This window comes from Trematomus bernacchii, unplaced genomic scaffold (genome assembly GCF_902827165.1).
Source record: "Trematomus bernacchii unplaced genomic scaffold, fTreBer1.1, whole genome shotgun sequence".
Classification (NCBI taxonomy): Eukaryota; Metazoa; Chordata; class Actinopteri; order Perciformes; family Nototheniidae; genus Trematomus; species Trematomus bernacchii.
In genome coordinates, this window is record NW_022987624.1 from 86,891 (window position 1) to 110,752 (window position 23,862).

General features: G+C 42.7%; 2 protein-coding genes across 2 annotated transcripts in view; both read right to left on the reverse strand.

The window, feature by feature from the left end:
* LOC117484391 (extracellular serine/threonine protein kinase FAM20C-like) overlaps window positions 1-23,862 on the reverse strand; it is a 157,727-nt gene that overhangs the window by 66,457 nt on the left and 67,408 nt on the right. The window lies entirely within an intron of this gene.
* LOC117484383 (dynein heavy chain domain-containing protein 1-like) overlaps window positions 1-23,862 on the reverse strand; it is a 125,061-nt gene that overhangs the window by 63,811 nt on the left and 37,388 nt on the right. Inside the window, 5 exon segments of the mRNA XM_034132840.1 lie at window positions 789-980; window positions 7,973-8,101; window positions 14,911-15,013; window positions 23,349-23,535; window positions 23,619-23,733. Coding sequence (XP_033988731.1) covers window positions 789-980; window positions 7,973-8,101; window positions 14,911-15,013; window positions 23,349-23,535; window positions 23,619-23,733 — 726 coding nt within the window.

Consider the following 23,862-nt stretch of genomic DNA (forward strand, 5'->3'; position numbering starts at 1 on the left):
AAAATCCATAGATTTAGGAGGTCCCCTAGTGGCCGTTAGCTGTAAAATCCATAGATTTAGGAGGTCCCCTAGTGGCCGTTAGCTGTAAAATCCATAGATTTAGGAGGTCCCCTAGTGGCCGTTAGCTGTAAAATCCATAGATTTAGGAGGTCCCCTAGTGACCGTTAGCTGTAAAATCCATAGATTTAGGAGGTCCCCTAGTGGCCGTTAGCTGTAAAATCCATAGATTCAGGAGGTCCCCTAGTGGCCGTTAGCTGTAAAATCCATAGATTTAGGAGGTCCCCTAGTGGCCGTTAGCTGTAAAATCCATAGATTTAGGAGGTCCCCTAGTGGCCGTTAGCTGTAAAATCCATAGATTTAGGAGGTCCCCTAGTGGCCGTTAGCTGTAAAATCCATAGATTTAGGAGGTCCCCTAGTGGCCGTTAGCTGTAAAATCCATAGATTTAGGAGGTCCCCTAGTGGCCGTTAGCTGTAAAATCCATAGATTTAGGAGGTCCCCTAGTGGCCGTTAGCTGTAAAAATCCATAGATTTAGGAGGTCCCCTAGTGGCCGTTAGCTGTAAAAATCCATAGATTAGCCGCACCGTTATATAAGCCGCAGGGTCGAAAAATGGGAAAAAAGGCGCGGCTTATAGTCCGAAAATGACGGTACATTGAAATAGAATGAAATAAAATATGTGCAGTAATAATAAAAAATATATATTGTGTACATTGTGTGCATGAATGTAATGCAGAGGGTCTATTGCCCCTGTAATCTGTTTGTTGTTATTTTTAAACCTGGTTCCCCACCTGGAAGAAGTTGTCTTGTCCCAGCAGCTGCTTGGCACTCTCCCAGCCCGGCGGACGGTTGAAAAGCAGACAGACGGCGTCCATGATCCTCACCACTCCTTCAGGAGGGTCTCTGTAGTGACGCACCTCCTCCAGGTCGCACGGATTCAGACAGGAGAGCAGCTTCAGACCCGACAGCAGCACCGGGACCACCTGAGGGGACATTTCAACGGCATAATAGTTCAGGGTTCATACACTTTTTCACCAATGATTTTCAATGACTTTCTATGACTTCTCCATGACCTTTACCTAATTTTCCATGACCAAAATAAATGACTCTTTCTCAGCGGTACCACTGAAACATTTTTTATTTTAACATGGAAAAGGAAAATAAGGTCTGCATATGAAACATGTTGTGCCTATCTAAAACAAATCAAATAGTAGGCTTACTAGCTCCTACAGGCTAAAGCAACTGTACACTAGAGCAGGGGTTCCCAAAGTGGGGGTCGCGACCAAGCGGCAAACTCTGGGGAAGAGCCGGGACGCCAATACGGAAGTGCCACAAACTGCAGTTCATATATTGGCCGATAGGCGCTGACTGCAGAAAGGAGCAATTTCCATAGAGCCCCATGTTAAAATGCCCAATTTTACAGCCTAAAAAAACATGTTTCTACCCCTGGCTGCAATACATTTTATTATAGATATAGTTAGATTCCACCTTCATGATTATGAATCTGTGAGTGAATTGTTTTCTAACGCGACCCTTTTATTTATATTAGGTCTTCAAGTTTTTGCATAAATTAGGGCGTGGTCACATTGAGTGACAGCTCTGTCAAGTGACTGCTGCTGTTAGCTTCTTGTCTCTCTGCTAGCTGCTCCATCCGTGAAGCTACATGGACTCTGCCTGGTCAGTTCATCCAGGGAACACAACTTGACCCCGGCCGTGTTTGTTTGTTCTTCATGCTTATATATCGGACTATTGTGACTCGCTCTGCGGTTAAAACAGACGGTGCATGAATGCCGTTTTGCGGTAAGTGAAATTCGAGTACTTTATTTATGTGTTTATGATTTTAATCAGCTACATAATGAATGTGTTAGCGTGTAAGCGTGTGCTAGCTACATCGGTGCTAACGATGCTAATTGTAGCCTCCAAGTTAAAACCATAGACCGTATATATAAAGGTTAAAACGAAATAGACAAGTGTTAAGCGTTAAGTGGGATAATACTGTAGAACAAACGGCTTCTGTTTGAGGTTGATAAAATAAGGTCATCCTTGTAACTTAGAGAGATATTTTATTATGTAGGTAGGAACTGTATGCATCGCTAAGGTTAATTTAAATTGGCTATGCTCGAGTATGTAGACAAGCTAACGTCGAAGTAGTGTATGTGAAATCAACCTCACAATAAGATGTGTGTATATTACAATTATTAATGTCAAATATTTCAAGATGATTACTTAGATATTACAATATGGTTGGTTGAGCTGGAGTTCATTATTGAGCTTACACGTTAACGTCACAGTCATCTGAAGAACGAACCCAAACCTCGTTGTTTTTATTAATTGCATTACCAAATTGGTATCAAATAAATAGTAAGCATTGGTAACAGAACTTCCAAAGTTACAGTAAAATAAAAAGGACCCTGACTCGGACAATACACAATCCAACATGTTCAACAGAAGAGAATAAGTTATATTGTTTGTACACATGGTTCTTTACATATATATCTGTTTGTTTAAAGTGTCCAGGTGATGCAGACAGGCTGGACCAGAGAGTGAGAGACAGAACTGGACTCCTCACAGCAGTGAACTTCAGCACAGGTACAAATACTCTTTTTTCATACTGTACAAAGAATCAAGAAAGATATTGGTTTAAATAAATGAAGTATTGACTTTAATACACTGCTATACATTCCATTAAACAATACTAAATACTAGATCACCTACACATCAGTGAAGTTGAGGGTTTTTTCCATGCAAAGGGTTACATTTAGATGTTAACAAGCAATATGACTGTCAGCTTTCTAATTTAATGTATTGAAGGCAAAGCTATTTAACACATAGTGACAACTGCTATTTATCTCTCAATATTGTCTGTAAAAAACGTGGTAAAAGTGATTCTTTCAGTGAGACAACAGAGCAAGCTTCTACAGTTGCACTACGTTTTGATAACAGTTCAATATTATTTTGATAATAAAATATATTTCAATGTTGATGAATGTCATACTGTTCATTCATAATCTGATTGTCTTTGTAGCTCACTGTTGAAATAAAAAAAAAAACATACAAAACATACAAAATAATTATATCTACAGCCCCTAAACACACAAACACACCTCTTTCATAAATAACACACTTGTTCTGCAATAATATGTTTTATGTTTCCTGTAATTTTTGTTAGGAAAGGACATGCCTGAAAGACACGACTCAGCATCTCCTCTTTCTCTGAGGGTCAAGAAAAACATCCAAGAGGAAAATTAAAAGCTGATGTTATGAGATTTTAAGACCAGTACAGGACATTCACTAAGAAACTACTTTTATTGTGAAGTCAGCTGATCGAATGCACCTATTTCCACATCTACACTCCATCAGCTGATTAATTCTATTTGCCTCACTTTATGAGCTTCACAACATGTACCTTGTACCGCAGAGTTTGCAATGTCACAAATAAATGGGGCCAATCTTCAGTCAGATGTGAATGTGTAATCTAACATTTTCAGTAAGAATAATGGACAAAAGGAGTGCAAATACAAATTCAATTTATTGAAATCTGAACCAAAAGTTAATCAAACATGTTTTAAATAAAAAAGCACATATGGACAGAAGGTGTAAACCTATTAAATGTATAAGTAAACACATTTAGTCAAATAAAGTGACAGACAAGGCCTGTGCAGTTGGTATCAGCTATGCCCAGCATGGGCTCCTCCATCAGGCCTGGTCCTCCTCGACCCTCAGTCCTCTCCGGCCAAACCAACAGGCAGGACGTCCATTACACGGAGGTTTCTCCCTGAAGTCTCTGCAGCTCTCTGGACACCACGCTGTCTCAATCCGTCCACACTGAATATGAGAGGGGGAAAATGAAAATAATAAATGCTTTAGACAATAAGAAATATAAAGTTGACTGTTGAGTTGCTCAGTTTTTTTAGATTGTCAATACTATTACTGTATAACTAATATCTCAGGTTAAGAGGCACCTTCAAATAAAGATTGGTCTTTAAATACATTTTGTCTTTTGAATTGTTTGTCTAAAGTCAAGGATCTAGAACTGGTACTTATAGTTTTAATGATACAGTCTGGTTATAATGCGGTTTGGAGGAGGCCTCACAGGTAAGAGCACTAACTAGCTACCATCACATGTACTGTACCTTAGCTTGACTTAAATGTATTAAACGTATAATTAAGTGATAGCAAAATATAAATAACTAATGTCATGCAAACATATTAATTTGCTTGATTCCAGTGTTGCATTTAGCACATTGCATACAAACGTTAAGGGATTTTAAGATTCTGAAGTATTATGCTAAAAACTCAATAACTTAGATTATTATTTATAGTTTTGCTGAATAGTCTCATGTCCGCTTACCTTAGAAACGTGAAATGTGACGGCAGTGTGCAGATGGGGAGCATGTTAGCTTAGCTTCTTAGCTTGAGCTAGCTCTGTTACTTCCCAGCTGGAGGCAGCAGGTCCCGCCTCGGCTCCGCCTCTTTGCCCTTATTTGGAGCAGGCTGGAGCAGGCGGGAGTTAGACTCAGACGTCACTGTCGAGCCGTTAGTGGCTGACTCCGCCTACTAAGGGCTTCTCGGCAACTCTGCAGGATCCTATGGGTGACGTCACGGACCCTACGTCCATTTATATATACAGTCTATGGTCGCGACCCAAAATTAAAATTGAAAATTAAAAAAACATCATTTTTTATTTTATCAATTTTGTTTGAATTATTATTAATAATAACGGGTGCATAGACATTTTTCAGGGGCGAACTGGCCATCTGTATAATTTCCCCGCAGCGAGGCTCCCCCCGTTGATAATCCACTAGCGCAGTGTTTCTCATCTTGTTCATACCAAGGACACTTAGCCAATAAAGAACACTCACGGACCACCTGACTCCACAAAGATCAGAAACAATAGGCCTGCTCACTCCAACAAATTACAGCCTAATAATGACAGCTTAACCTTCTCTACATCGCCTCGTTCACACAATAAATCAACAATACAAACACAACTACAGATTATATAAGCCTTTCGTTCAAATGTGATTTAAAATGCTCTCAGGTTTTACACCTCTTATGAAATGTATATGGGCTCAGAACAGTCTCATAATACACACATGCACACAGAAGGATTCACACTTGTATTTCATGATCCGCAAAAGGATTCACACTTGTATTTCCGGATCCACACTTGTGTTTGTCAATGCACACACAAATGTGTTCCGTTTCATATACATGTAAATAAAATCCAAATACAGAAAAAAGTTTTACATATGTATTTTTGATCCTCACATATTTGTTTTCCGTTTAAAACCGCTGCACCTGCAAACACAAACCGCTTTCTGTGCATGGATCGCTCTGCATTCGTGTGTGGGTTTTTTGAGACTCCCCTGACGGTGACCCGATTCGTACTTGTAATTTTTTCTATCTATAGCCAATCAGATGTCTCCTCAATTCTAAGCCAATCACATGAGCGCGCCCCCACAAGGGTAGATTTCTTGCGTTCATGACGTAGCGCTTCATGTACGCATTTTGCGCTGTCCGGAGCTGACAGGTCCATGGAGCCTGCCTGCAGGCGCTAATCTCAGGACACCTCCACTCTCAGTACATTGCCACTTTCCGATCAGGAAATGCACGCAAATACAAGCCTTTATATTATTAAGGTACAGTGCCACTTTCCGAACCATTAATGAATGCTTGTGTACACAAAAACGGCAGGCAAAACTGTTTTAAATGTGTGTTTCCTGTATGGCGATCAGCTGCTTTATTTATGTCTGTATGAAGTTGTTGTGAGTGTGGAGGGAGCAGCTACAGGTTAGTTTAGCCTAATCGATCAGTGCACTACGAAGCCAGTGCTAGACAGTGAACTGTCAACGGGGGGAGCCCCGCCGGTCATTATCGGCCGATATTCACTCTTAATAGTTTGATCGGTGCTCTCTATAAAGGCCGATCAGGAGAGGTGGATCTGATCGATATGGACATAAACGCGAGTGAAGTTTTAGCGAGCTGCATGAGAAACTGACGGGCTGTCAGGAGAGAGGGAGGGAGAGAGGAAAAGAGATGATCCTTACTCCCGTGTTATTATCCGGTCATAGTCCGGTAATTCCCTAACGGAAACGCTGCTACACAATTCTTATTATTATTATTATTGAAACATGACCGGTAAGTTTCAAATTTGTCCGGTAAAATTAAATTCTGTCCGCGGAAACCCAGCTCCGGACTACGCAAAATGCGTATATGAAGTGACATGAACGCAAGAAATCTACCCTCGTGGGGGCGCGCTCATGTGATTGGCTTAGAATTGAGGAGACATCTGATTGGCTATAGATAGAAAAAATTACAAGTACGAATCGGGTGACCGTCAGGGGAGTCTCAAAAAACCCACACACGAATGCAGAGCGATCCATGCACAGAAAGCGGTTTGTGTTTGTAGGTTCAGGGGATTTAAACGGAAAACAAATATGTGAGGATCAAAAATACATATGTAAAACTTTTTTCTGTATTTGGATTTTATTTACATGTATATGAAACGGAACACATTTGTGTGTGCATTGAAAAACACAAGTGTGGATCCGGAAATACAAGTGTGAATCCTTTTGTGGATCATGAAATACAAGTGTGAATCCTTCTGTGTGCATGTGTGTATTATGAGACTGTTCTGAGCCCATAAATGTAGACTACATTTATTACGGAGTTTATGTCCGAGCTATAACAGACTCACAGATCGTTGGCTACTGAGAGAAATGCAAAATACACCACATGTAGTACGACACAAACCTCCGCTGTGGATTTCAAAACAAAACACAGTAAAACTATGATCGCAGGCCCAAGTTTAACTCTCTGAGCCCTTTTTTCACATGTTCGGCTCGCGTGGGCTTTTTTTGTAAAAATGCTCTTAAAACATGAACCTTGGTGACCATCGGGCTGGCCTGCATGGTCTGCCTACAAAACAAAAATAAAAAACGTTCATGCAGCCCCAACAACAGCCTCTGATTCATCAACAGACTTCATGCAATGCTTCATTGGATGCATATATTAGATAATAATCTCTATCTCACTCCTAAAACATCTACATCTACTTCCAGCGTGGATAAATGTTCATAAAAGACATCCATTGTTTGTTCTATATGCTTCTTGAAATCCTAAAAACACCGTTTTTCTAGAACAGATTACAAATCGCCTGAAAATGGTACAAACAAGTGGCAACATGTGTGACGAAGGTGTTGCGCTGGGCTATATCACGCAATCGAAATTGAAACCTAAGCTCGCGCCATTGCGGAGATATTCCCGCAAGAGTGCGAAAAACTTTAATTAATTAATCATCTCTCACCAGCAAAATACCTCCACAGTTAAATGCCATTTTACGTTTCATTACTATACAGTATTTATTATCATTATAGTATTACTATTTTGCCGATTAGATCAAATATTAATTATATTTGATTCAACTTTAGTTACATTTCCATGACTTTTCCTGGTTTTTAATGACCGTACGAACCCTGATAGTTGTAATTTTAAGCTCCTCAGGGTCTCTGAAAAATAACTAGTTTGGTGTAGTGGTTGTGCAGTGTGGCATGATGGGGGTTGTAGTAAAGATCTGAGAAAAACCAAAGAATTTCCAAAGCTAAAGACACTGATTTACCAGAAAATAACTAAGATATTATCTGACATTTAATTGGTAACTGAACGACAAAGCCATGTGATTGATTGACAAAAAAAACCCAATATTTTTCCATTTTTAATTTAATTTTTTTTTTAATACATTTCAGAATTGTTCCTCCTAAATGCACAGGAGCTATCTTGGAAATTGTGATGTTTTTTAAACCTGGAAATCAACAATAACCCTAATTTGTCGTAGTGTAAAATGCACCGTTACCTTGGTCAAAAGCACACGACTCGACTAGATGTATAGCATAGGTCTAATTGTTTTCACACAGTCATATATGAGTGAATGTTATGTATATGATGCAGATGTGAATACACAGGACATGTTTACCTGCTTGTGAGCGTGGCTGATCTGCTCCTCCAGGTCGTACAGCTTGTTCTCCTCGACGACACAACTCTCCTGCGCCTCCTCCAGCAGAATCCTCTGATGATCCAGCGCTGAGAGGAGCTCTAACTCACGCTGCAGGAGGGACAGAGGGGATCATTTAGCAAGTATTAAAACTGTATTTGATCAATATATTTAACGTGTTGCAAAAGTACATTTTGTACAGATCTGTAAACCATCATTTTGACGCAGATATTAATTTAGGAACGGAGGGTGGCGGTAGAATGAATCCTTCTTTAAGAATGAGATGCACAGAAATAAATGTTGCTGTGAAAGCTTCTCATTTGGAAATGAATAAGCAATATTCCTAGAACTAATTAAACTAAATGTATGCAAATCACTCAACTGTAATTTGCAGAAAACGATGATGTCCAAGGTAAATAATCGTGAATATTTCAATTGCATTGTTTTAGGAATTTAGGAAAGTATGGTTACTTTAACATAACGTTAAGAGTCACTCAATTTGAAATAAATACAAAATAATCCTGTGATCTTCTTCAGCCTCTATAAACATCCAAATATTTTGCTTACAGGGTTGTTCAAATCATTTTTGTATCATAAATGTTATGCAAATATTTTAACTTGTAAATGTACAAAAGATGAAGTTGTGTAAGGTAAATATGACTAAATATTCAAATTGCATTATTCATTTAAAATAAATAAATGTTGATGTTTAAACAATATTTCCAGTATGTTCTTCAGCCTCTATAAACCTCTGAACATATCGTGTTGGAAGGGAAAATGTAAGCAGATGTATTAACTTGTAATTAATACAAAAGATGAAGTTGTGTGTGGTAAATATGACTGAATAATCAGCAGTATTCATTGAGGTGTAAAGGGTCACTTTAACATCATCTCTTGCAAAGGAATAACTGTTTCTGTTTCTCAGTTATAAATGAATAAACATTATTCCCAGACTGTCCCTCTAGCCCAGTGTTTCTCAAACTTGTTCATACCAAGGACCACTTAGCCAATAAAAAAACACTTGCAGACCACCTGACTCCACAAATATCCAGAAACAATAGGCCTGCTCACCACTCCAACAGTAATTACAAATTACAGCCTAATAATGACAGCTTAACCAGATGGAGCCTCTTATTTTGGACCCCAGCATACAGCTTCCTGCCGACTGCCAGCCAGTTGCCTGCCTAAGACCTGCCAAAGACCAGTATTCAGGAATGTTAGGGCCTCCCACTATTCTCCAATTTCAGGGTTTAACCAGGAGATGGCGCTATATATTAAATAACTATGGCCAAAGTAAGACTTAGTTTTTCACAAGAGACAATGCAGATATTATATAAAAAACTAAAGTTAAAATCTTGTTTTTAATGCCCCAAGAGCAATAACATCTTGTCACAAGCTTTTTGGAAGAAAAAGACTTCAAGAGACCTGTAGTTGACTAATTACAGGCCTCAATAAAGTTCTGCCATTGGTTGTGAAAAACAACGGTGGACATAGTGGAAAGTGAAATTGAGATTGTCAAATTTAATAAAAATACAAAATAATGTATCTGTGTACGTGTTTTATGTGATCTGCATGCACTTATCAAACATCTAATTAAAGAATGGTAGCTGTACCTCTCAAACAACCTAAACTAGTTATAAATGTTTATTTTAAATAAAGTCTTTATGACTCGGAATATGAATAAAATGGGTCCGTTACAGTTTGTTTTCATCTGATTTCAAATAAACAAAGTCTTGGCTTTCAGAATATTAAACTTGTTTCGGCAAATTTAGATGATAAACTTTAAACTTTCACACACGTTGACCGGCGAAAAACTCTGCCCGGTTCACCGACCCCCCTCTGAGTGAATACCCAAGATATCTTGGTTTGATTTGGTTTGATTTGGAGAATTTATTTAGCTACTTGGCACTAAGAGTACAGATATGTCTACCCTTTCTTTTCAGAGTGTAATATCTGCATTTTCTCTTTTGGTTTGAATAGGAGAAGGGCAATGGTTATCGACGGTGCTTTTAATGCCTATTGTATACGAACTGTGTGATTTATATTGCTTTTCAAATGCATATAAGCCCCCCATTTACACTGCACTTCCCCGTCAAGAAAATGAATAGCACTTAGTTAGATCACTTTACAGATCAGGTTGGACCAGCCCTGTCGCTACTCTCTGCATTTCCTACTGCAGATAAAAAAAAAGCTACAAATATGTATTTCTTAATAAACTAAATAGGCCACCATTGGTAGCAGTTCTCATTATATACTTCTCAGTATACTTCCCCCACCCGCCCACTGTTTGTTGCTTTTTGACATGTAAATGGGTAACTACCCCCCTCTGAGTGAATACCTGTTGTACCTGTCCGGGGCTAAGCCCATAGGACGATGCTCTGATGTCATCACCCTCGCACATTGGTCATATGTTTATGAGATCACTGTGATTCACTTCTCCGCGGCTCCTCCGTGCAGAGAGGCCCCCCCCCGTTGACAATTCATGAGCGGCTAACTCTCTCCCCCCTCCCCCGTCGCACCTTCTAACAGAACCCCCCCCATATCTGGATTTGGCCCACAGACCTAGAGAGTAGCAAAATACAGTGAGTCCTAAACACAAGTAGTCAGGGTTCATTTATAACGCTTATTTTGATTTATTTTTCTCAAATGATGCTGGATGTTTTACTTTCTGAAAGCGTTAGAATCGCACATGAAAAATATTGAAAGCTGCCAGCTGCCCTCGGCCATGTCTTTGGCGGTGATCCAAGCTTCGGTACCACAGTGGATAAAGTTAGTAATACATTTATAGGCTACTGATCAAATGTCAATACATTACATAAGTCTTATTCTCATTCATACTTAATTTATTTCTTCTTCTGTCAGTATGAACACAAAAAACTAACCGGTATTACATTTCATTCTAAAGTTTACGGACAAACTACAGACTGCTGGAGAAGAGATATCACAGGGGGGGGGGTTGGGACACACACATTCCGATGGCCAATTCGTTTTAAACAAAGAGTAGGCTATACTCAACATAGTGGGGTGGGGGCTGGTGAACGGTATGGTCAATGTTTGTAAACACTGTGACATTTTAACTTTATTTGATCATTTCAGTTAAAAACTAACGTTCATATTTCATATTACTGTTTTGCCTGGCTGGACCTGTAATTTACAGGAAAGGAGTGCACGCTACTAAAGAGACACGCTACCATGGAAACCAAACAATGGTGTTGCTGTATTGAAGTCCGAGTGGAAACAGTCGTATTTGGAGCGTTATGTTAGAATGAAACAGCGAGGTCGTGACTCACAAAAAAAAAGTGTTACTTCACTAACTGTAAGCTTGTCACTCAGAGTAACCTACAGTTAACTTAACTGTTGGAAAAGAAAGATTAGGGGGGGAGAGAGCTGTGATGGGCCATTAGGAGTGTACACACACAGCTGAGAGCTGCCGTTTCATTCTGACTGTTTAAAAAACGGTAACAACGGACTATTTTTCTTAGCGGATGCATGTAAATTTAAATCAATACATACAACTATTTTTTAAATCAATAAAAATATTTTCTAAATCCATAAAAGCATTTTAATTAATATTGGGAGTCATGTCGTTACTTTGTGGCCATGTAATAAGCGGGATAATTTGCAGCGACTTGGTCATTATGGGGAAAAATAACACCCAGGGATCAAGATCCCTCCGCGTCGCGTCGCGGAGGGATCTTGATCCCTGGGTGTTATTTTTCCCCATCAATTTAAGTAATTTTTAGTGAATTACTGAGAATTACTGAGTTTAGGCACGTTAATAACATTTTAATGAAGTTGAATACAGTATATTCATATTTGTCAGTGATTTCATGTCAATTCGGCGAACATAAACGATTAAATTAGGATTAAAAATCGAGAGCCGGCTGCTGTTCGTTACGGCAACCCAACTAGGACACTTGACACAGTGGCTTTTGGCAAAGCACACAAAGAAAACAAAAAAAAACCGAGAGAGATGAGTTATTGTTATTACAACGTGACATCTCGCACATGCGCATAACAACATGGTGATGTTTTGTAAATTATTACATGTCTTATTTAGCACAGACTATGATCCTATCCGTGACATATGGATCTTAACAAAGATCCGCTATACATTAGTACCAGATATACTGTACACGGACATTTTAGTGAACCAGACCAGCTGTTTCCGCCGGGTCTTCGCTTCCCGGGCATCACGTTGTTTACAAGTGTGTTCAGATGCTAAATAAAAGTTTAGCTTGTACTTTTGATACCCCGCCTCTCGGCACCACAACATCCAGTTTACTGTATTTCACATGAGCGATGTCGAACATTGAAAAGTCCTTATAAAATCTCTGTTATTAGATCAGTACTTTTCTTATATGACTATTATTGACTTGAACACTGAGAATGTATTTATTAACTTCAGACATTTGAAATATTTGAAATCAGATGAAAACAAACTGTAACGGACCCTGCCGTGTTATCTATGATTACTATACATTCATAATTTCAGCCGGAGGTAGGTGGTAGGCGTTGCGGAGGAGCAGATTGCGAGTGAGGTGCCTGTTCTAAACGAACTATTCCAGCTGTTATAAAGCATTAAATAAAAAGTAAGCAAGGAATACAGAATGTTTCGTTACGTAACTTTGTTGAGAATGTGGCCATGTACATGTACATAATACATGGGATCATTTGCAGCGACTTGGTCATTGTGGGGAAAAATAACACCCATCCTGATCGTTTCAATGAAGTTGAATACAGAATATTCATATTTGTCAGTGATTTCATGTCAATTCGGCGAACATAAACATCAATGATGATGATTAAATTAGGATTAAAAATCGGGAGAGCCGGCTCGTTCGTTTTTTCCGACTAAACAACATTATTTAAATGATTACATGTCTTATTTAGCACAGACTATGATCCTATCCGTGACATACACTGTATGGATCTTAACAACAAAGAAGTTGATTTCACATGACTCCAGTGTGGAACCCCACTGCACCCCCTGGTGGATCAATGATCCATTGCAGCTGGATTCACAATAATTAAATGTATTTATCATGGGGGCGGTATCAAGTCAGACTGGGGGCCGGCCGGCCATCACGGAACGTGCACGAACCGATCACGACCCTCGCACTTTAAACTGTCCAAAATAAGACGCTTCATCTGTATATCGCCTCGTTCACACAATAAATCAACAATACAAATACAACTACAGATTATATAAGCCTTTCGTTCAAATGCGATTTAAAATGCTCTCAGGTTTTACACCTCTTATGAAATGTAGACTACATTTATTACGGAGTTTATGTCCGAGCCAACAGACTCACAGATCGTTGGTTACTGAGAGAAATGCAAAATACACCACATGTAGTACGACACAAACCTCCGCTGTGGATTTTCAAAACAAAATACAGTAAAGCTGTGGTCGCAGGCCCAAGTTTAAGGCCCCGCTCACACGGGACCGTTTGCGTTTATGCACAGTATGCGTATTCAAAAAAGTCTTCCGTTCACATGCATTTGTTTCATTTAACGTGTCTGTTCAAACGAGGCCGCTGGAAACGCTGTAGTACATATGCCGGGACTGTAAGTGGCGCTGTAACTTCCGCCAAAATACACCAAAAGCAGCGAAGAAGAGCAACCGAGCAGCCCCGCTGCAATGTTGCCATGGCTACCCTTCTGTTTAAGCCCCGAAACTGAAACTGAAACTGAAAGAAACTGAAAGAAACCGAATCTGTGGATATTGCATCCCGACCAAGAAGCACGTCTCTGTGGAGAGGACGCGCTCAGAAAGATATTCTCTACAAACACCGGGTGAGATCCTCCTTTGTCAATATAATGGATCAATGCATGAAATCTGACTCTGTTTATTTAGTTTAAGGAGTATATTGGGCGTTAACAATTCTGGTTTGCCTTTTATAATATTATTTCATTCAAGAACCCCTTGTGCGTTTAATTAACACAGCTATTTTTGATAGTTGCTACAGCAGTGAGCAGGAGAGGTGGGGAGAGGCGGGGCTATCGCTATTTTTTCAGGAAATATTCGTATCGAGGTGATTACACGGACTCGGTTGACCCCCCAGAGCGTTTCGTTTGCAAACCTATCCACCTTGGGACCCGTTATTGTTTGTGGGGTCAGTTTCTATCGGCCTCGTGTAAATAATAGGGCTATACGCACGCGAAACTATGCAGATACAAGCAGTTTTCTCCTCGTGTAAACGGCGCCTAACTCTCTGAGCCCTTTTTTCACATGTTAGGCTTGCGTGGGCTTTTTTTGTAAAAATGCTATTAAAACATGAACCTTGGTGACCATCGGGCTGGCCTGCATGGTCTGCCTACAAAACAAAAATAAAAAAAGTTTTTGCAGCCCCAACAACAGCCTCTGATCATCAACAGACTTCATGCAATGCTTCATTGGATGCATATATTAGATAATAATCTCTATCTCACTCCTAAAACATCTACTTTCAGCGTGGATAAATGTTCATAAAATACATCCATTGTTTGTTTTATATGCTTCTTGAAATACAAATAAAAACACATCGTTTTTCTAGAACAGATTACAAATCGCCTGAAAATGGTACAAACAAGTGGCAACATGTGTGACGAAGGTGTTGCGCTGGGCTATATCACGCAATCAAAAAATGAAACTTAAGCTCGCTTCATTGCGGAGATATTTCCGCAAGAGTGCGGAAAACTTAAATGTATTTATTTCAAATGTGACATTTTACCAATATACTCACGGACCACTAGGGGGCGCTCACGGACCACACTTTGAGAAGCACTGCTCAAGCCTCTGGACAAATTGCTAACACTTGTTTAAATCATTTGTGACATGTGGTGAGAAACGACCTGATATAGAAACTGTGGCAGTCTTCTGCAGCTTTGTCAGGATATTGATCTCCAGATGAAAGTGCTGAGAGGCTGAATATTACCTGCTGTGCCTCTGAAACGTCCTCCTGCAGTTTCACCAGGTTCTGTTTGTACCGAGCTGCTGCGCTGCTCATCACATCGAGACGGGACAGAACAGCTGCTAATCTGGAGAATGTAGACAAGTTATTGCAAACCAGAGTTTGTGTGTACGTTTATCTAGTCAAACAGACATTAAAGGGGAGTATACCTGGAATCTATTAAACATTACTGCAACAAATCCAACCTTTTGGAATTTTACTACATTTAATTTAGTTCCAATTGATGCCCTTTTGAAGAGGCCCTATCCTGCTGTCTGTGGTGTTCTCTCTCCTGCTGTCTGTGGTGTTCCCTCTCCTGCTGTCTGTGGTGTTCCCTCTCCTGCTGTCTGTAGTGTTCCCTCTCCTGCTGTCTGTAGTGTTCCCTCTCCTGCTGTCTGTGGTGTTCTCTCTCCTGCTGTCTGTAGTGTTCTCTCTCCTGCTGTCTGTAGTGTTCTCTCTCCTGCTGTCTGTAGTGTTCCCTCTCCTGCTGTCTGTGGTGTTCTCTCTCCTGCTGTCTGTGGTGTTCTCTCTCCTGCTGTCTGTGGTGTTCTCTCTCCTGCTGTCTGTAGTATTCTCTCTCCTGCTGTCTGTAGTGTTCCCTCTCCTGCTGTCTGTAGTGTTCCCTCTCCTGCTGTCTGTGGTGTTCTCTCTCCTGCTGTCTGTAGTGTTCTCTCTCCTGCTGTCTGTAGTGTTCTCTCTCCTGCTGTCTGTAGTGTTCCCTCTCCTGCTGTCTGTGGTGTTCTCTCTCCTGCTGTCTGTAGTGTTCTCTCTCCTGCTGTCTGTGGTGTTCTCTCTCCTGCTGTCTGTAGTATTCTCTCTCCTGCTGTCTGTAGTGTTCTCTCTCCTGCTGTCTGTAGTGTTCCCTCTCCTGCTGTCTGTGGTGTTCTCTCTCCTGCTGTCTGTAGTGTTCCCTCTCCTGCTGTCTGTAGTGTTCCCTCTCCTGCTGTCTGTGGTGTTCTCTCTCCTGCTGTCTGTGGTGTTCCCTCTCCTGCTGTCTGTAGTATTGTCTCTCCTGCTGTCTGTGGTGTTCTCTCTCCTGCTGTCTGTAGTGTTCTCTCTCCTGCTGTCTGTGGTGTTCTCTCTCCTGCTGTCTGTAGTGTTCTCTCTCCTGCTGTCTGTGGTGTTCTCTCTCCTGCTGTCTGTAGTGTTCTCTCTCCTGCTGTCTGTGGTGTTCTCTCTCCTGCTGTCTGTAGTATTCTCTCTCCTGCTGTCTGTAGTGTTCCCTCTCCTGCTGTCTGTAGTGTTCTCTCTCCTGCTGTCTGTGGTGTTCTCTCTCCTGCTGTCTGTGGTGTTCTCTCTCCTGCTGTCTGTGGTGTTCTCTCTCCTGCTGTCTGTAGTGTTCTCTCTCCTGCTGTCTGTAGTGTTCTCTCTCCTGCTGTCTGTGGTGTTCCCTCTCCTGCTGTCTGTAGTGTTCTCTCTCCTGCTGTCTGTGGTGTTCTCTCTCCTGCTGTCTGTGGTGTTCTCTCTCCTGCTGTCTGTGGTGTTCCCTCTCCTGCTGTCTGTGGTGTTCTCTCTCCTGCTGTCTGTGGTGTTCCCTCTCCTGCTGTCTGTGGTGTTCTCTCTCTCCTGCTGTCTGTGGTGTTCCCTCTCCTGCTGTCTGTGGTGTTCTCTCTCCTGCTGTCTGTGGTGTTCCCTCTCCTGCTGTCTGTGGTGTTCTCTCTCCTGCTGTCTGTGGTGTTCCCTCTCCTGCTGTCTGTGGTGTTCCCTATCCTGCTGTCTGTGGTGTTCTCTCTCCTGCTGTCTGTGGTGTTCCCTCTCCTGCTGTCTGTGGTGTTCTCTATCCTGCTGTCTGTGGTGTTCTCTATCCTGCTGTCTGTGGTGTTCTCTATCCTGCTGTCTGTGGTGTTCCCTCTCCTGCTGTCTGTGGTGTTCTCTCTCCTGCTGTCTGTAGTGTTCTCTCTCCTGCTGTCTGTGGTGTTCTCTCTCCTGCTGTCTGTAGTGTTCTCTCTCCTGCTGTCTGTAGTGTTCTCTCTCCTGCTGTCTGTAGTGTTCTCTATCCTGCTGTCTGTGGTGTTCTCTATCCTGCTGTCTGTGGTGTTCCCTCTCCTGCTGTCTGTGGTGTTCCCTCTCCTGCTGTCTGTAGTGTTCTCTCTCCTGCTGTCTGTGGTGTTCTCTATCCTGCTGTCTGTGGTGTTCTCTATCCTGCTGTCTGTGGTGTTCCCTCTCCTGCTGTCTGTGGTGTTCCCTCTCCTGCTGTCTGTAGTGTTCTCTCTCCTGCTGTCTGTGGTGTTCTCTATCCTGCTGTCTGTGGTGTTCTCTATCCTGCTGTCTGTGGTGTTCTCTCTCCTGCTGTCTGTGGTGTTCTCTATCCTGCTGTCTGTGGTGTTCTCTCTCCTGCTGTCTGTAGTGTTCTCTCTCCTGCTGTCTGTGGTGTTCTCTATCCTGCTGTCTGTGGTGTTCCCTCTCCTGCTGTCTGTAGTGTTCCCTCTCCTGCTGTCTGTGGTGTTCTCTCTCCTGCTGTCTGTGGTGTTCTCTATCCTGCTGTCTGTGGTGTTCCCTCTCCTGCTGTCTGTGGTGTTCTCTCTCCTGCTGTCTGTAGTGTTCTCTCTCCTGCTGTCTGTGGTGTTCTCTCTCCTGCTGTCTGTAGTGTTCTCTCTCCTGCTGTCTGTAGTGTTCTCTCTCCTGCTGTCTGTAGTGTTCTCTATCCTGCTGTCTGTGGTGTTCTCTATCCTGCTGTCTGTGGTGTTCCCTCTCCTGCTGTCTGTGGTGTTCCCTCTCCTGCTGTCTGTAGTGTTCTCTCTCCTGCTGTCTGTGGTGTTCTCTATCCTGCTGTCTGTGGTGTTCTCTATCCTGCTGTCTGTGGTGTTCCCTCTCCTGCTGTCTGTGGTGTTCCCTCTCCTGCTGTCTGTAGTGTTCTCTCTCCTGCTGTCTGTGGTGTTCTCTATCCTGCTGTCTGTGGTGTTCTCTATCCTGCTGTCTGTGGTGTTCTCTCTCCTGCTGTCTGTGGTGTTCTCTATCCTGCTGTCTGTGGTGTTCTCTCTCCTGCTGTCTGTAGTGTTCTCTCTCCTGCTGTCTGTAGTGTTCTCTCTCCTGCTGTCTGTAGTGTTCCCTCTCCTGCTGTCTGTGGTGTTCTCTCTCCTGCTGTCTGTGGTGTTCTCTCTCCTGCTGTCTGTGGTGTTCTCTCTCCTGCTGTCTGTGGTGTTCTCTATCCTGCTGTCTGTGGTGTTCTCTATCCTGCTGTCTGTGGTGTTCTCTCTCCTGCTGTCTGTGGTGTTCCCTCTCCTGCTGTCTGTGGTGTTCCCTCTCCTGCTGTCTGTAGTGTTCTCTCTCCTGCTGTCTGTGGTGTTCTCTCTCCTGCTGTCTGTGGTGTTCCCTCTCCTGCTGTCTGTGGTGTTCCCTCTCCTGCTGTCTGTAGTGTTCTCTCTCCTGCTGTCTGTGGTGTTCTCTATCCTGCTGTCTGTGGTGTTCTCTCTCCTGCTGTCTGTGGTGTTCTCTCTCCTGCTGTCTGTGGTGTTCCCTCTCCTGCTGTCTGTGGTGTTCTCTCTCCTGCTGTCTGTGGTGTTCCCTCTCCTGCTGTCTGTGGTGTTCCCTCTCCTGCTGTCTGTAGTGTTCTCTCTCCTGCTGTCTGTGGTGTTCCCTCTCCTGCTGTCTGTGGTGTTCCCTCTCCTGCTGTCTGTGGTGTTCTCCTCTCCTGCTGTCTGTGGTGTTCCCTCTCCTGCTGTCTGTGGTGTTCCCTCTCCTGCTGTCTGTGGTGTTCTCTCTCCTGCTGTCTGTGGTGTTCCCTCTCCTGCTGTCTGTAGTGTTCCCTCTCCTGCTGTCTGTAGTGTTCTCTCTCCTGCTGTCTGTGGTGTTCCCTCTCCTGCTGTCTGTGGTGTTCCCTCTCCTGCTGTCTGTGGTGTTCCCTCTCCTGCTGTCTGTGGTGTTCTCTCTCCTGCTGTCTGTGGTGTTCCCTCTCCTGCTGTCTGTGGTGTTCCCTCTCCTGCTGTCTGTGGTGTTCTCTCTCCTGCTGTCTGTGGTGTTCCCTCTCCTGCTGTCTGTGGTGTTCCCTCTCCTGCTGTCTGTGGTGTTCTCTCTCCTGCTGTCTGTGGTGTTCCCTCTCCTGCTGTCTGTGGTGTTCCCTCTCCTGCTGTCTGTGGTGTTCCCTCTCCTGCTGTCTGTAGTGTTCTCTCTCCTGCTGTCTGTGGTGTTCCCTCTCCTGCTGTCTGTGGTGTTCCCTCTCCTGCTGTCTGTGGTGTTCTCTCTCCTGCTGTCTGTGGTGTTCTCTCTCCTGCTGTCTGTGGTGTTCTCTCTCCTGCTGTCTGTGGTGTTCTCTATCCTGCTGTCTGTGGTGTTCTCTCTCCTGCTGTCTGTGGTGTTCTCTCTCCTGCTGTCTGTGGTGTTCCCTCTCCTGCTGTCTGTGGTGTTCTCTCTCCTGCTGTCTGTGGTGTTCCCTCTCCTGCTGTCTGTAGTGTTCTCTATCCTGCTGTCTGTAGTGTTCCCTCTCCTGCTGTCTGTGGTGTTCCCTCTCCTGCTGTCTGTGGTGTTCCCTCTCCTGCTGTCTGTAGTGTTCCCTCTCCTGCTGTCTGTGGTGTTCTCTCTCCTGCTGTCTGTGGTGTTCCCTCTCCTGCTGTCTGTAGTGTTCTCTATCCTGCTGTCTGTGGTGTTCTCTATCCTGCTGTCTGTGGTGTTCTCTATCCTGCTGTCTGTGGTGTTCTCTCTCCTGCTGTCTGTAGTGTTCTCTATCCTGCTGTCTGTGGTGTTCCCTCTCCTGCTGTCTGTAGTGTTCTCTATCCTGCTGTCTGTGGTGTTCTCTATCCTGCTGTCTGTGGTGTTCCCTCTCCTGCTGTCTGTGGTGTTCTCTATCCTGCTGTCTGTAGTGTTCTCTATCCTGCTGTCTGTGGTGTTCTCTCTCCTGCTGTCTGTAGTGTTCTCTCTCCTGCTGTCTGTAGTGTTCTCTCTCCTGCTGTCTGTAGTGTTCTCTCTCCTGCTGTCTGTGGTGTTCTCTCTCCTGCTGTCTGTGGTGTTCTCTCTCCTGCTGTCTGTGGTGTTCTCTCTCCTGCTGTCTGTGGTGTTCTCTATCCTGCTGTCTGTGGTGTTCTCTCTCCTGCTGTCTGTAGTGTTCTCTCTCCTGCTGTCTGTGGTGTTCCCTCTCCTGCTGTCTGTGGTGTTCTCTCTCCTGCTGTCTGTGGTGTTCTCTCTCCTGCTGTCTGTGGTGTTCTCTCTCCTGCTGTCTGTAGTGTTCCCTCTCCTGCTGTCTGTGGTGTTCTCTCTCCTGCTGTCTGTGGTGTTCTCTCTCCTGCTGTCTGTAGTGTTCTCTCTCCTGCTGTCTGTGGTGTTCTCTATCCTGCTGTCTGTGGTGTTCTCTCTCCTGCTGTCTGTAGTGTTCTCTCTCCTGCTGTCTGTGGTGTTCTCTCTCCTGCTGTCTGTAGTGTTCTCTCTCCTGCTGTCTGTGGTGTTCTCTCTCCTGCTGTCTGTGGTGTTCCCTCTCCTGCTGTCTGTGGTGTTCTCTCTCCTGCTGTCTGTGGTGTTCCCTCTCCTGCTGTCTGTGGTGTTCTCTCTCCTGCTGTCTGTAGTGTTCCCTCTCCTGCTGTCTGTAGTGTTCCCTCTCCTGCTGTCTGTGGTGTTCTCTCTCCTGCTGTCTGTAGTGTTCCCTCTCCTGCTGTCTGTGGTGTTCTCTCTCCTGCTGTCTGTGGTGTTCTCTCTCCTGCTGTCTGTGGTGTTCTCTCTCCTGCTGTCTGTGGTGTTCTCTCTCCTGCTGTCTGTGGTGTTCCCTCTCCTGCTGTAAATGGTCTGCATCACTGTAACACTCACGTTCCTATTGGCTAGCGCTCTAACACATTGTATGTGATAGAGTAAGGGGCGGGACATCTCTAAGCGGTGGACCAATCACAACAGAGCCAGCCAGCTAACCAATCAGAGCAGCTCTGGTTTCAGACCCATTACAGCTTCCCAGAAGACCTGGTGTCAGAGAGCGTACATTCTTTTAAAAGCCGAGTGAAGACCCACCTTTTTAATTTGGCTTTAATTGAATTGTAATTATTATTCTTTTTTCGGTCCTGTGTTTATTGACTTCTGTTGGAAATTAAGTTTTTCTACCTGGGAAGGGGGGTTAGCATTTTTGTTTATTTGTGTTAAAGTGCTATATAATTAAAGTTTGATTGGATTGAATGTTATCCAGGATCGCATCAGAAATGTCTGTAAAGCTCTGTAACTTATTGACTTCTTGAAAAGCAGTCTCCTGATCTTGCTGAAGTTGGTGAACATCGTTCTTTATTGTACGAGACGTGTGACCTGACCTTCACTCGTCTCTGTTTGTGTCTCTTGTTTGAAACTAGCTCTCACCTACCAACATGTTACATTCTTATTATCACTCAAGGGCAAATGCTGCTCGCCTGCCTTCACAGACATCACCATGCAGAGGCTGTGCTACAAATATAAAATATATATCACATGTTTTAACTCTGTGTTGCATCCAGTCCTTGCAGAATCTCAGAGATCTACTGAACCCCCTTTGCAAAGGTGCCTTATCAGGGTCTATGCAGGCATCCTGAAGTCACATGGAACACCTTTGAAGACCTTTTTTAAGACCCTTTCCATACATTTTAAGACCTCATCGTCACTTTGAGTTTTAACCGGTTACCTTGGCGACACACTTTACCTCACATTGACTATATACAGTATGGATTGTCCTTCCTCCTTATCTTCCAACCATTTGGACGCAGACTTGCATTTCCCCATAACGATGATGCTTAACAACCGGCGTAAACGGAGCTTCGCGCGCTATCAAGCAGTGAGCGTGCGATGTCCTGTTCAGATGACGTCAAACCCAACGGGATGCCATAAATAAACTACACAGAATCACACTACACACCTACGCAATGATTACATTCAGGCAGACTGTAGAATACAACCTCTTTGGACAATTCATATACTTATTGGAAACAAGCTACAAAATGTGATACCTTGGGAAATGCCCTTTAATACTTTTTGATACTTTTTAAGACCCCGCGGACACCCTGCTTATTCTTACTTTAATAGAAAAACACATCATTTATGAGACATGTTGTGGATTAGTTTGATCATTTCCTCATATTGTTTGCTTCTTATCCTGCTTTATATTTTGTTACTGTACATGTATATTTTCTACTTTTTCTTTAATGCTATTTTATTTCTATTGAGATCAAAGTCAACTTTAATGTAAATTATTCTGTGTGTTTGTACAGACAGAGATCGAAATAACGTTTCCAACAATCCCGAATACAAAATACAATAATACAAATATACAAATGTGTATAAATATGTATATCCTCTATATACACAATGAACAGACACATTTACACATATGCACACATTAACCCTTAGATGCCCGAGTGACTGGACCCTACACTCTTCCATAAGTGGGTCAAAAAGGACCCGTATTAGAATAATATGTGTTTTTATGCCATTTTTGTCATTTTGGTTAAGAGAAATCACTTTTATAATATTTAGTATTATATTTTGGTTCACACTAGAAATATTTTATATTTAATTTTTCACTATTTATAATTTTAGACATTTTTTTTACATTTTGAAAAAAAAACGTTTTCCCATAGGATCCCATTGAAAATGCATGCGGTCATTTTTGACCCACTTATGGAAGCTTGGGGTAGTAATACAAAAACTACAATTCCTTAAAATGTAACTTAAAGGGGACCTATCATGCAAAATGCACTTGTGTACGTCTTTTCTACATGAATATGTGTCCCCGGTGTTCCAGGGAACTCACCAAGTGTCAGAAAACACAACCCTCTCTATTTTCCTCCATACCCAAATCTCTAAAAAAGGGGCTGCAACGGATCTGATAAAAACTGATCCAGATTTGAACACTGTCCTGACGTCAGGACGGTGGCGCTACGGCTATTGGGCCAACTCCACCAATCAGGAGGAGACAGCCACGGCCATTGCCGTTCGAAAGCGCTGAAGACGCTGTAGTACATATACCAGGCCTGTAGGTGGTGCTGTTCTGCCCTTATCTGCCCTTACACAAACAGAGCTAAAAAATGTCAAATTGAGCGAAATGAGGCATGGCTAAAATGCATGATCTGTTTGGTATTTTGAAAAAAAAAAAAGTATAAATATGAATATGCCTTATATAGGTATGGTCCTACACTATATTATTCAAATATAGCATGATAGGTCCACTTTAAACATTTGAATGGCATGATATCCAAAACATGTTTTTTGAGGAATAGCTGGAATATGAAATGACAAAAAAATGTAATTACAAAGATACTTCAAGAAAACCACCTCACCGGGTCAAAAAAGACCCACTTATGCATCTAAGGGTTAAGATAAAACACAACAATCAAAATAACAAAATAACAGTCACTTCAATATGTACACAGGGAATGTACATAGTGCAAGATTGTCCATTATCTTATCTTCTTTAAGCTACAGTGGAGCTGCAGCATATCAAACACTGGAGACACAGAGAGAAGAAGAACTACCTGTTTGTGGATATTTACCTGTTGGCTCTGCTCTGATGTTGTGTGTGCAGATGTTTGCAGAGGTGATGAAAGTGTGCAATAAACTCCAGAAAGGTCTGAGGGCTGAACGTCTGATCTCTGAGCAGCACAGACGCATACTGACATGCAGACTGATGGATTCCTGCCATAACCACAGACAGGCCGGCCTCTGAGGTGTCTCTCTCTGCTGAATAAAGGGAAAAGGAGAGTACAGTGTAGATATGACACTACCAGTAAAAAGAGGTAAATATAAGGAGAGTGTAGACTGACTTTTAGGAGGGTTTGTTTTGAGGCATTGAGCAGCAACTTCCACTAGAGACAGTCTGGACCACGGCTGGTAAACGTCCACACACACACTCAGGCTCAGAGCCTTCATCAGCTGTGTCTGCATCACAAAGGATAGAATAGCATTCAATATTCAATTTGACCTGCACTTAGTATAGAGAGCCCTTTCCACCCATCACATCAGAGTAGATTCAGGACTGCGTATACACAACAACATGGACTACAGTTT